The sequence below is a fragment of the Candida albicans genome, chromosome 4 (genome assembly GCF_000182965.3).
Source record: "Candida albicans SC5314 chromosome 4, complete sequence".
Classification (NCBI taxonomy): Eukaryota; Fungi; Ascomycota; class Pichiomycetes; order Serinales; family Debaryomycetaceae; genus Candida; species Candida albicans.
In genome coordinates this window covers 116,187-129,436 of record NC_032092.1, presented here as the reverse complement: position 1 = coordinate 129,436, position 13,250 = coordinate 116,187, and the positions used below count along the sequence as shown (strand labels likewise).

At 34.6% G+C, this 13,250-nt stretch overlaps 8 protein-coding genes across 8 annotated transcripts; 4 read left to right on the top strand and 4 right to left on the bottom strand. All coding sequences in view use genetic code 12, as the record gives it.

The window, feature by feature from the left end:
* Positions 1-2,336: 2,336 nt before the first annotated feature.
* On the top strand, positions 2,337-2,873 carry CAALFM_C400750CA (uncharacterized protein; the record flags this gene model as incomplete). Its single annotated transcript, XM_707528.2, has 1 exon — positions 2,337-2,873. The coding sequence occupies one exon, from the start codon at positions 2,337-2,339 to the stop codon at positions 2,871-2,873; it is 537 nt and encodes a 178-aa protein (XP_712621.2).
* A 55-nt stretch (positions 2,874-2,928) lies between these two features.
* Positions 2,929-3,432, bottom strand: CAALFM_C400740WA (ribonuclease P/MRP protein subunit; the record flags this gene model as incomplete). Its single annotated transcript, XM_707529.2, has 1 exon — positions 2,929-3,432. The coding sequence occupies one exon, from the start codon at positions 3,430-3,432 to the stop codon at positions 2,929-2,931; it is 504 nt and encodes a 167-aa protein (XP_712622.2).
* A 361-nt stretch (positions 3,433-3,793) lies between these two features.
* On the top strand, positions 3,794-4,186 carry CAALFM_C400730CA (uncharacterized protein; the record flags this gene model as incomplete). The annotated part of the gene is made up of 1 exon (XM_707530.2): positions 3,794-4,186. The coding sequence occupies one exon, from the start codon at positions 3,794-3,796 to the stop codon at positions 4,184-4,186; it is 393 nt and encodes a 130-aa protein (XP_712623.2).
* Positions 4,187-4,569: 383 nt separating this feature from the next.
* Positions 4,570-5,394, bottom strand: CSP2 (Csp2p; the record flags this gene model as incomplete). The annotated part of the gene is made up of 1 exon (XM_707531.2): positions 4,570-5,394. One exon carries the CDS (start codon positions 5,392-5,394, stop codon positions 4,570-4,572), a length of 825 nt encoding a protein of 274 aa, XP_712624.2.
* Positions 5,395-6,432: 1,038 nt separating this feature from the next.
* On the bottom strand, positions 6,433-8,370 carry CAALFM_C400710WA (uncharacterized protein; the record flags this gene model as incomplete). The annotated part of the gene is made up of 1 exon (XM_707532.2): positions 6,433-8,370. One exon carries the CDS (start codon positions 8,368-8,370, stop codon positions 6,433-6,435), a length of 1,938 nt encoding a protein of 645 aa, XP_712625.2.
* A 678-nt stretch (positions 8,371-9,048) lies between these two features.
* On the top strand, positions 9,049-10,014 carry CAALFM_C400700CA (uncharacterized protein; the record flags this gene model as incomplete). The annotated part of the gene is made up of 1 exon (XM_707533.1): positions 9,049-10,014. One exon carries the CDS (start codon positions 9,049-9,051, stop codon positions 10,012-10,014), a length of 966 nt encoding a protein of 321 aa, XP_712626.1.
* A 256-nt stretch (positions 10,015-10,270) lies between these two features.
* On the top strand, positions 10,271-11,860 carry CAALFM_C400690CA (uncharacterized protein; the record flags this gene model as incomplete). The annotated part of the gene is made up of 1 exon (XM_707534.2): positions 10,271-11,860. One exon carries the CDS (start codon positions 10,271-10,273, stop codon positions 11,858-11,860), a length of 1,590 nt encoding a protein of 529 aa, XP_712627.2.
* On the bottom strand, positions 11,857-13,218 carry CAALFM_C400680WA (nucleoside transmembrane transporter; the record flags this gene model as incomplete). Its single annotated transcript, XM_707535.2, has 1 exon — positions 11,857-13,218. The coding sequence occupies one exon, from the start codon at positions 13,216-13,218 to the stop codon at positions 11,857-11,859; it is 1,362 nt and encodes a 453-aa protein (XP_712628.2).
* Positions 13,219-13,250: the final 32 nt, after the last annotated feature.

Below are 13,250 nucleotides of genomic sequence, written 5' to 3'. Positions count from 1 at the left end.
ACATAATGCACTTGTTAGATGATTCTCCATACTATAAAAATAGCAAGTATAAATAAACGAAATTCTTTATTCAAAAATAGTAGCCAAGAATTCTTTTGGAAATGAAACATCCTTTGAAATTACGATAGAGTATGATCTGATAAAATAACTCAATCTGCTTTTGTTAAAATTCAGTTTGCTATTTGAAGAAATAACGGTACTATGTTTTGTGCATGTATTGGTTGTGAGATGAGCTTACAAAACAAATGTAAAGGTAAGAATTGTATGTGAATAAATTAGTAGTAGTGGTTATTATTACCTTGTTAAAGACCAAAATAAGAAACAAATTTAAGGAGTGCATATTTATCTGCAGTATGCAATTATTAGCTGTTTTATTATTATTTTCATTTGTACTATTTTTGCTCTCCCTGTTTTTTCCATTATACGAGTCGTGGCACTTGTTTTTTTTTTGACAGGTATACACGACAATGTCTTACCTGTTTCTTTTTTTTGACTAACAACGACTTTCTACAAACCGAGGTCTGCCTATGGTGGGGTTAGTATTGTAAATAAAGTTTTCCTTCGTTAACACGGGTTACAATACTTTTATTATTCTTGCTTTACGTCATTGAATACAACCAATAAGGTGTCATTCTCTACAGTTAACTGATGACAATATACAGTGTTTTCGTTTCTGTTTTATTATTTTTAGCTTGAATTACTAAGTAATGAGCCTTTTCACTACACAAAAATAGAATCAGAATAGTAAAACTCATCAGATTTAGCATAAACGAAAAATGTGTATTTCTTGGTGTGAATTAGGCCACCCATAGAACTAAGTTTGCGTTAAAGTGAACCGGTACTAACCTAAAAATAAGGTTTTTCTTAACTGACGGAAGACATATGATAGCAACAACACGTTATGGTTTTGTAGATATGGTTTTTGGAATTTATATATCAACAACACCAAGGTTGATCGTGTGTCTCTGGATGAGCAAATTGAGCATTTATGAAAGCGTATTATCATCATCTACTGACACAAGAACAGGTTAGTATCGATTCTAGATCTGATATTACAATAGATTGTAATTGCTATTGTTACGCATACAATACTCAATAACTGCATAAACGACACAAATGCATTTACATTTGCAGGAAAATGCCAGAAAATACTACAATCAAAAGGCTTTGCCAAGACATCAGTTTTTGTGTGCAAACACACATACCACAGTTTGCTTGTCATCAACAGATGTCCACCGTTAATTCCATGAAGACTAAATCCAGCATCGTAGTTAATGGTCGTAATCATCAATCGATGTCAGTCGTATTTTTCTTTCATTTTCGAAATAATCCCAAAAAAACAAATTAAGCATTGCTAGGTAAACTAAACAGTTGTATATTTTTCTTAATCATGTGAAGGATGAAGTATCTAATGGCATCACAAAGAGAAAGTTAGAAAAGTACTTTGTATTGTTTTTGGTGTTTTTTTTTTCAAGTTTTACCAATTCGTATACGCATCGGTGATTGTCGGAAAAACCTAAGCCTAGTTAATTTTCATGCAAGAATATTGCCAAAAAATATCAAAAATCTTATATTTAGTGGTGTTCAATTTTAATGGTACCAGCAAAGTTGTTTCATAGAAAGGAGCGGGTGTACAAAGTATCCATTGAACATTATTTGCATACACTTCGGTTTAGCTTCTTTATATCACTATCGATTGTCATTGAATTAATCCCCATGCTCATGTGTGCGATTGAAATATCTTTTGTTTAATCGACAATAGCAGCCGTAATAGCAAGAATAACTGTTACTGAGATTATTTGAGGAGCCAATCAGCAACCAAAATAAGCCCAGTTGACATCATATAACAAAAACCTGATTTTAAACCAACTTTCAAGTTTTGTGCCTTTTGTATTAAAGATTGTTGGGGTAGATCTTCCCAACAAAAAACTAACCAGTATGTGATAATTATAATGCAGGTGAGTGCCAATGAGAAATTTTCATAGAATTGAATAGCTTTATATCGCCATACACAGTTCTGTATTTTATAGTGTCGGATTAGTATCTCAAGTCTTGTATATTAGTCACGTGACCACAGCACCGTTTAGTGGGTATTACAAAACTCTACATATATGAATAGAAAGATATTAATCGTTGTCTTTCTTTCTTGTTGGATAGATTGTAAGTTGTTTTTACCATCCAGTTTGCGGAAACTAGCTCTCTTTTGGCGGTATCAACAGACTCTTGTTTTTCCACCATAGATCATCTCGAAATTGATGATTCGAAACGAAAAAAAATTAAGAGAAAGGTCAACAGTACAAATATAATTGATAACAATACCCCAAATATAATCTATCATGGCATTTGAGTCATCGTCGGTACTACCTTTTGAGGCTATTCAAGGTTTAACACTTTATTCTGATGATGAAGACAAGTCATCGCAACAACAGGAACCAGAACAACAAGAACAAAATTCCACAATAGCTCCATCAAAGAACAAACGACAACGGAAGATCCAAACTGAAGAAGAATACAATTATCAATTAAATAGATGGAGAGAAACCGGACCAATGATAAATACTGATACTTGGTTGAATGAAGTTAATTTAGCCGAACTAGATATTAGTGATAAACTTGATAGAGTCAAATTGTTACATGTGTGTGAATTACATTATTATAAAAAAGATTATTCAACTTGCTTGAAAGTAATAAACTTTGGTGAATCTTTATATGGAGTGGATTTAGATAAAGTAGGACCTAAAATCAAGCAACTAAATAATAAAGAGACTACAGAAGAAAACGAAGAAGAAGAAGTTAAATGGGATAAAAATATTGAAAAAAATATAGCAGAACTATATCATATTAAAATGAGATGTCTAGCAAAATTATCGTAACATTAAATTTATACATCAGATATTTATAATTACACTTCTTAAATAAAATATTCAGTTAATCTCGTTTTATCCATATTCTAATCTCTATAGAACTCACAGTACGTTTCTTATATATAGTTTCGTCGTCGTCGTCGTCATCATCATCACTCTTGTTCTCATTATCAGGCTCTTGGTTTGATTCAATTGGTGCAAACTCATCTAACACTGTAGTAGACCCTGTCAACACATCAACTTTATAATCCTTTTGGAAATGAGTACCAATACTCGCCACTTTTTCAATTGTTTTACCCATACCTTTGACGGCTATATATTTGATCGTCTTGTATTGTTCATTTTGAAATTTATTTATCGTGTGACTATTCTTTGATTTGGAGAATTTATTCAATTTCTTGGTAATTTGTTTGATAGCTGATATATAAGGAGTTGATGATTTGATTAAAAAATTCGAAGCATTTTGTGTTTCATTAAAGGGAGTCAAGTTGGGACTATGTTTGATATGTCGTTTCCCTTGGATTCTCTTGTTTGACTTATTAGTGACAGTTTTGTTGTTGGTTCCCATGATTGGTGTGTATTGGTTGATTGATGTTGGTTTAGTTCATCTCATTGTGGGTTACTTTTTTTTCTAGGAGAGTGCTCATCAAAGACTCTGTTGTTGTTTTTTAGCACTTGGTAATAAATGCTTCGACTTGTACGCTACTAAACTGAACAAAACTGGGCGTGCTTTAGCACGAAAAAAAAAGGTCTTATTTGTACCAGTCTAAATAATCGATTGTTTTTTTTTTGGCCCACGCGTTCGATGAATGAAAACATACGCGTAAGAGAATAAGACGAAGCTGTTTTCATTTTTCAATTCAAGTTTTCATCAATTTTTCAAAAAAGAGAATTACTGATACTACTACTTTCCCTTAATAACATTCACAATGATGACCTCTAGAAAACGTACATTTGAAGAATTTTCAACATCTCACTCTTTTCCATTTTCTGAAGATACCAATTCAACCAGAACCAATATATTCAATTGTTTTCCTCCATCGTCTCCACCGCCAACCACTACCACCAGCAGTAGTTACGATTTCTACAACACATCCATGGATGATAGTTCATGTGGTGAAAAACGGTTTCAGAAACATAAAATACACAGTGAGATACATACAACCACTATAGAAATGATGATGAATGCTCAATTACAACTACAACGACAAGAAAAATTGCAACGTCAACAACAACAACCACAGCAGCAACAAGAAGAAGTAAAACTGGATGGTGAACATAACAATGGAGAATCAACTTATCACCAGTGTCCATACTGGTAAGTAAATTGTTGCAAACAATTGAAGAGCTGATATCTTTATGCATTAATACCGATTGTCCTTGTTGCTGTTGCAAAGGCATTACTGCATGATATTGCAAAGTAATTGAAAAACCAGATCTTATATATAATGTGAACTATTTTATATAAGTTAAAAACGAACAAAGAAATGTTTGAAGAATTCCGAACTACAATTAAGACAACGGTTTTGCATGCAAATTAATATATTTGATTCGAAACTATATATATAAAGAACCCTAAGCATTGCAATTGATTTATTTGATCATCTAGATCAAATACCGAAATTCATCTAATAACAAATTTTTTATCAAGAAAATTAACCTAAAAAGAAAAAGAACCCCCTCCCACTTATTTGTGACAAACTAACTAATCATGTTGTTTCTTTTTGTTTTTTTTGCAATCATCATCACAGTCATCGCTATCATCGGTAAAAGTGGCCTTTTCATCTGATTTCAATACAATAAGCTTGATTTTAGAACATTGTTCACCAATAGATTTATCATAAATCTTGTATAATCCTTTATCGTCAACTTTACAATGCCAGAAATCAATTTTATGATCAAGTGCCAAATAGTAAGTTCCTTCAGTATGAACGATTGAGAATCCTTTCTTATGTAAGGCATCCTTTTGTGGGGGTTTATCAAATTGGAATTGATGATTAGCAACAATTTCACCAGTAGCATGTTTGTCATCTGTCAAAACACCTCCACATAAGGTAATAAGCAAGTCGCAATCAGTATTGTGGATTTCACAGTATGGGTATTCACACTTATCATCACATTTATCATCATCATCGTCGTCACCACGTTTAGCAAAGTAAACCTTTTTCTTCTTTTTCTTGCAATCATCATCACAATTGTCATCATCGTCATCACCACCAGTGAAAACATTGGTACAGTGTTTACATTTGGAATATGGATAAGTTCCATCACAACCATGGTATAATTGACCATCATCACCTTCATAAACCAAATCTAAATCGGTGTCTTGACAGAATTTTTTATCTTGACAATGCTTCCATTCTTTAACAGCCAAAGCAAATTTCCATTCATAAGTATCGATTTCACAATCATATTTATGATGTTTTGAATTATCGTCATCATCACCACCGAATCCAGCTCCATATGTTGTAACTGAAGAATTGACAATGGCAAACAAAGATAAAGTTAAAGCAGCTGTAGAAAATTTCATATTGTGATTAGTTGTTAGTTGAGTTGTTGTTTTGTGATGATATAAAAAAAAACTAGAAGAATAGATTGGATATTTGCAAGTATTTATAGTAATTAGAATCATAATGTCAACGTGTTTGGATGGGACTAGAATGATGAGGTGGTTTTATTTCAAGCATATACGTATCATAAATATTTGGCTGCTAAATCTGGGTGTAGCTTATATGGAAATGCGTGTGTATGTGTATGTGTATGATTGAATTTTCATTCTATTGTCCTTACCCCAAAAAATTATTGAGTGTACTTCCAATCCAGATTTGGACTTGAACACATCTTGCCGAAAGGATAATATAGCACACCATTCAAGAAACACGGGTTCGATATATTGGACCATATTTGGACAAGGAAAATATTAGTTGTGAGAAACTAAGATGATTTAAAGTTGGTAATGTTTATGTGGTTTTATGTATAGCCAAACAATTTATAACTTCGATGTCTAGAATTTTATGTTATATATCTTGGTGTGTTAATAGATTTTAATTGTATGATTATATCTACTGCATTTGAATATATAACAAAACAATAGTGATACACATAAGTTGTTGTTACAATATCCGCCCACCCAAAAGCTCAGCAATCCCTTGAATTATAACCAATTGTGATTGGGAATGAGTACCATTTCAAGTGGTTGTGTATCACTTTAGTTTGCTATCCTTTTCAAATGGGCCTACAACATATAATAACTCGAACCAATGTGGTCCGTTTATATCTCCTCATTTTTAGTTCCCATATTCATACCTTGTTGTTTTCATTTTTTGTTGGGCAAAGCATTTTCACGGCAAGTGATCCGAGGAGAGCTGCTCCTCTTTCATTATAGCAAAACACAAGTTTTGAACTCACTTGTATTGATTTGAATTGTTATTACTCCAACGTGTAATTCATGTGGTTTAATAAAAAGTTGGTTGCAAATTTTCAATAGAAAAAAAACCACACGGCATTTTACTAGACAGCTCAATAATAAGCTACAGAATATGTATATTTACTCAAACAGAGTGTTGATCTACTCATCTTCTCGAGGTCTATTTATATCAAGATCACCTTCTTCTGAATGTTTGTTATCATCAGGAAGAAATAAACGATCATATTTTTGCATTCTCTTCTTCCACCATTTTCGAGAATCCTTACGGTTAATTTCTTCTAAATATAAATCGTCTTCATCTTCATCATCATCATCAGCTTGATTGATTTCCTCAGTATTATATTTATCGAAATCTCCATGTAAATCATTTTGTTTAGGTGATTTGATCATAGTAAATTTGAAATTTTCTCCTTCAGGGTGTTTCTTTTTCAACATTTCATAATGACTACCTAACTGTAAATCTTTAAGAACCAATTCTCTTGTTCTACCCAAAGCTTCTATATCGGCAACACGGTCAATGGTGTCTTCTAATAATTGATCGAAATGTGGTTGCGATGCAATCTCATGAAATGCTCTCATCATTGGTACCGAGTCAGCTCGCACTCGCGATTCAGAATCAATGGTAAATATATTCAAATTATCAAATCTTTGAATATAATCAGGTCTAGTCATAATTTGTCTCGCTCTCCATAGTGGAAGTTCCGGTAATCTATGATTCATTAACTGAGAAGAGTGAGTACCATCTGAAGATGACAGGTTAATCAATAATGGATTCGATTTTTGTCGATCCATCTCAACAAATTCTCTCATTAATAACATGGCACTACTAGAAAATTTCCCGCTTTCCATAACATCATCATCCATGTCATCCCCTAGCAAGCCACATTGATTCAAAAACCATGTCTTTTCCCTGTCTATAATTTGATGACATGCTTTCATTATATCACGGTGTCTAGCGACTTGGGTTATATGTTGTGGACGTCCACCAATTAAATCATACACGGCATTACATAACTCATCATCCAATTTCTCTAATTTGGGGAAATAACGATGACGTACAAATTTCAATGCATTTATGGTTTCCATACGATTAAAATCTCTAACATTGATCAATTCAAGTCGAGTACCTAATTGTTTTAATTTCTCATAAACCCAATAATCATCACTATTAAAAATCATGGTTAACAATCCTGATCCACTTAATGATTCCGCTTTTTGTTGTAGCAATTCTAATAATTTAACACCTTCTTCATTTTCTTTGATCAAATGAGCATTGTTTATAATCATTATTAAAGGTTTATGAACTTTATTAACTCGTTTAATAGCCAATTCCTCCAACTTACTGAAAGCTCTCTCAATATCCAATAATGCAGTAGTGTCTCTTGGTCCTCTAATAGAAAACAATGACCCAATATAATCCTCATTGAAAGTGAAATTCAATGCTTTACCCAATCGTATTCTAAAGATTTCTGGGTCAGCATGGGCATCAAATATACAAACATTAAACCCATTAACTCGTTTCATAGATTCTAGAATCAACGAAGTTTTACCAGTTCCCTTCTCTCCAATAATTAAGAAATAACGTCCAATTATATCACCAGCAATAATATCATTTAATAGTTTTTGTTGTGGTCGATCAACCCAGTGGGCATTGATTTCATCTTCCAACGAATCGTCATGAGTACGCGTATGCATCTTCAATTGGGCCGACGGATCACCAGTTTCAAATGCATCGTTCATTTTCCTCAATACATGCATATTATAATAACGATGATATAAAAATCCAGACAATCCTAATACACCAACCGATGATAACGTAATACCTATTGTTTCAAAACATTTCAATAAGAAAGTTTTGAATTTTTCAAATCGATCATTGCTATCTTTTCCTGAACCTGATTTTTTACCATTGTTTTTATTTCCACCTGAATTCTCTTGTTCATCTTGCTTTAAATCCTGTAGAAAATTATCAACAATTTGATTAAACTTTAATCGTGTCGGACTATGGAAAAGTCGGAAATGTGTTTGTCGAGGATATGATTGACAAGACCGTGTTATTCTTGAAATCAGTCGAAACATCTCAAGCTATGAAGTAACACCGTTGTACTATAAAAAAAAAATGTATATTCTCCAGAAATTTGATAAGGCTAAAGGGGCATATATATATAATTGAATAAGATGAAATTTCCTGAAACGACAAGGAACAACAGATTGAAATTATATTAGCCACGCGAGAATAAATAAGGCGGTGCGGCGAGAATTTCGAAAATTGTTCGTGTTGAAAAAAATAGTTAGATTTTGGTTGGAGGAGTAAAAGTTAAGGCATTGTGGTTAGTTTCAACATGAAACTTACACAATATGAGACGGGATTATAATTAGTCACACCAAAGGATCTCCATCATTGTGGGGACGATCATAATAAAGTATAACTACGAGATCCATTCAAACAAACAATATTCGTAAGACTTAATCAATGAGTTGAAAAAAAAAACCACGTACCGGAAAACTGTTTTGTTAGTCCCGGAAATATATACTATCCACGTGACAACAATGTCAACAGTTTTTTTTGGAAGAGTATTTCTTTCCTTAATTCCGTTTTGGCAGTGAGTGGGGGTTTAATTCCTTTTTTTATTTTTTCACCTTTTCTTTTGTCCATAGATTGACTCATTTAAACATAAATTCATATCAACAAATATATTTCATTGGTTTATTCATTACTATTTCCTAATAACATAACTACATTGACATTTGTTACTGATGACTATTAAACCTAATCCTAAACATATTTCTTCCAAACAAGAGGCAGAACGTATTTTATCAAAGTACGACAATTTTTTATTTGATTGTGATGGAGTCATTTGGTTAGATGAAGATTTGATTCCTGGGGTAGATAAGTTTCTTGAGTGGTTAACGAAAAACAATAAGAAATTTGCATTTGTTAGTAACAATTCATCAAAATCACGTAATGCATATCTTAAGAAATTTGAAAATTTAAATATTCCCAACATCACCAAAGAAATACTTTACCCAACGTGTTACTCTGCAGCCTTAGAATTACAAAAATTAAACATTCCTAAAGGATCCAAAATTTGGGTTTTAGGACATGAAGGAATTGTTGATGAATTACGTGATATGGGATATTTACCATTAGGTGGTAATGATAAATTACTAGATGAAGCTTTTGATCATCAAAATCCTATTTTGACCGTAGACCCTGAGGTTAAAGCTGTTGTTGTGGGATCAACCAAGGAATTCAATTATATGAGAATTGCCCTGACTTTGCAATACTTACTACATGATCATAAATCATTGCCATTTATTGGATGTAATATTGACAGGACCTATCCAGGACCAAAAGGTTTAATATTACCTGCTGGTGGTAGTATAGTTAACTACATGTCATACACTTCAAACAGAGATTTCATTAATGTGGGGAAGCCAAGTAAACAATTTTTAGATATAATTTTAGAAGATCAAAAATTCGATAGGTCAAAAACTTTAATGGTAGGAGATACTTTATATACTGACATTAAATTTGGTAATGATGGGAATCTTGGTGGTGATGAGGAAAACGGTGGTACATTGTTGGTATTGTCTGGTGGCACCAAAAAGAAAGATTTAAGCCATCTTTTGCACAATCGTCACGAATGTAAAGATAGTGAAAGTTTGGTTCCGCTGTACTTTGTTGAATCTTTAGGTAAGCTCATAGATTTGTTGGAGTAAACAATGAACAATAGATATAGACAATTATAAAAATATAATGTTTGAATTGATAGAAATTATGAGCAAGTTGACACGGGTGTAAGTTTTATTATTCATCTTTCTCTCTTCTATTGATGAAATCAAGTGGACTAAAATGAGTTTCTCATGTTGAGGGGCAACGAGACAATAGTAGCGGCGCATCGCATCGCCAGATAATGGAAAAAAAAAATACCCGAAAGCTCAAAAAATCTCCATTAAATCATCTTCTGCAACCACTATGACTTCAGAAACTGTGATAGCACCATCATTGTCTACTGCACAGAATGACGGCACATTTACCTATGACAAAGTCAAATCCACCGCCAAAGAGAGAAAACACTTGAATTTGAAAAACCCACTGGATGCAAACGAGATCAAATCCAAAATATGGAACTACTATTCGTTGTCAGAATTGATTCAATATCTAGGACAAAAGGAAAACGACGATTTCAAGTACAAACGAATTACTTTACAGTTTCCAGATAATCTAATATGCGACTCTGCTACCATAGTGCATGAACTTCAACGAGAATTGAACATTGTCCCGCAAGCCAATCAAGACACAGGTGAATCCAATACCGCTCAAAGAGTCTGGATACTAGCAGACACCTCCTATTCTGCCTGCTGTGTGGATGAAGTGGCAGCCGAGCATGTCAGAAGCGATTTAGTGGTGCATTTTGGGGATGCATGTCTAAATGAGATTGATAAACTACAAGCAGTGTTTGTGTTGGGCAAACCTACACTCGATGTTGATGCAATAGTGAAACAGATAAAAACGGCTTACAGTACGGAGCAGAAAGTAGTTCTCATGTCTGATGCTCCTCACACGTATTTGCTACCCGAGATAGCGAAGCAATTGCCAGATTACGACATTCTAATTGCCGACTTGCCAAAAACTTCGAGAGCCAAAATAATAGGATACACGCCACCACCAACAGGGCACAAAAAATTCAACCGAGTTTTCAACACTGATACGGTTGAGTTTGGGAAATACGAATTGTTTCACATTACAAGTCCGGAGTCACCACGATTGCTACAGTTGACCACAAACTTTGCGTCTGTCACCACCTACGACCCGATCAGTGGCACTGTTTCTACTGGGCCATTCCCTAATCTAATGAGGAGATACAAGTATGTCCACCAAGCCAGAATGGCAGGAACAGTAGGTATTCTAGTCAACACGTTATCGCTTGCAAATACCAAAGTCTTGTTGAACACAATCAAAGAGAAAATCAAAGAGGCAGGGAAGAAACATTATATATTTGTTGTGGGGAAGCCCAATGTTGCCAAGTTGGCAAATTTTGAGAGTGTTGATATCTGGTGTATTTTAGGCTGTGACCACCAGGGAATTATAATCGACCAAATAAACGAATACTATAAACCAATTGTCACACCCTATGAGTTATTGCTTGGGTTGAGCGACGAGCTATCGTGGACAGGAAAATGGGTGGTTGACTACAAAAGTGTGTTGGAAGAGTATGGCAACGAGGTTATCCAACAGAATGAAGATCCTGACACCGACGAAGACTTGCCGCCAGTGTTTGACCCTGTGACTGGGAGATACGTCAGTACTTCGAAACCATTGAGACAGATAAACCATCTTATGGTGACGTCTAGTGAGCAAGGCGGTGTAGATGATCATGACAATCAATTGGTAAAGAGGTTTTCAAATGCAGTGGCCATTAAAGGAACGGTCAGCACGTCTGCTATTCACTTGCAAAATAGACACTGGACAGGGTTAGGAAGCGATTACACTGAAGATGAGAATGCCACTGGTGCATTGGTGGAAGACGGGAGAAAAGGTATAGCCAGAGGATATGATATTTAGTTTACTGCCAACACTAATAAATAGCTCAATACACTACCGACTGCTAAGCCGGTGCTTAAGAACACTGTTGTAAACCCACCAGCTGCCTCTTTTTCTTCATCTGTATCACAATAGTCTCCGACAATCATAAATGCAGAGGTACACAATTGACCATTTGATATTCCGAAAAGTAACTGTAAACCAATGTACCACAAGTCTGACTTTATAAATGGCTCGGACTGGCCCGGGTGTATGTTACATGTCAAAAACAAGGGGATAAATACCAACCGCGATAACGCGTAAACAAGTTGAGTTTTTGGACTCTTGATCAACATATTTAGTCTTGGATACCCACAAAGAACCCTACCTAGCAAATCACCAAGGTTCCAAACCAAGTATATGAACGGTATATAAATGTTCTTATTGAGAAATCTTGACTGAGAATCGGTATGCACAGATTCCACCACCGATGCAAAGACAGGAAATATCAAGGTTATTCCAAACGTGAAAAATATAGTCATTACAATTAGGTTTAGTTTCCCCCATAATACAGTAAAGGGTACAAACTTCTTCTGTGTGTGTATTGGATCGACCACCTCTTGCTCGTCAACTGCGCCAGAGTCATCTTCTTCTACTAATTGATTGAGCCTTTGGTAGCCAACTTCGTTCTTGTGGTAAGTGACCAAATATAGTAGCAATAAGGAAATTATACACACCAAACTTGCAGTAATGTAGTACACAAATACTCCATAGTTTTTTTCAACACGATGATGCTGATCGGACACCTTGTCACCAACTAATAATATTGATATAATCAAAGCACATGCAGGTAAAACCCCAGCAACAGCTTGACCCACCATCACTGCATTGGCATAAATACCACCTAAAACGTTGACGATAGCCATGGTACCATTTTGTGCTAGACATGTGGCCATGGCTGACAACAACACCATAAACATCAAAGTAGTGAAAAATGCCGAGTCGTTCATATCAATTATCCAATCAGACACACATGAGACAGCCATGAATAAAAACACAAATATTGTAATGCAAAATCCAGCTTGCACTCTAAAGTTGTAATTGACATTTGTTTGTCGTTGTGACAAGTAAAAATTGTACGCCGTGGAGGTGATTGTGGAAACACTCATCATAGTCGAGGAGTAAACCTTTACTAAGGAAGGAGAGTTTACAAACCTTTCACCATAATAAGCTGACGCGGAGAGAAAACAATTCCATGGCCATAACAACGCTATACCAATAACTGTAAAAGTAAAATACTTGAATTGAGAAAGCTTGATTTTGAGTAACCCGTTGATTTGGAAAATAGTTGGGTCATGTATATTATTTGTAGCAGGGCTGTCAGTGCTATCGGTAGACATCGTATCTTTGGAAGACAGTTGAACGGTTTCAA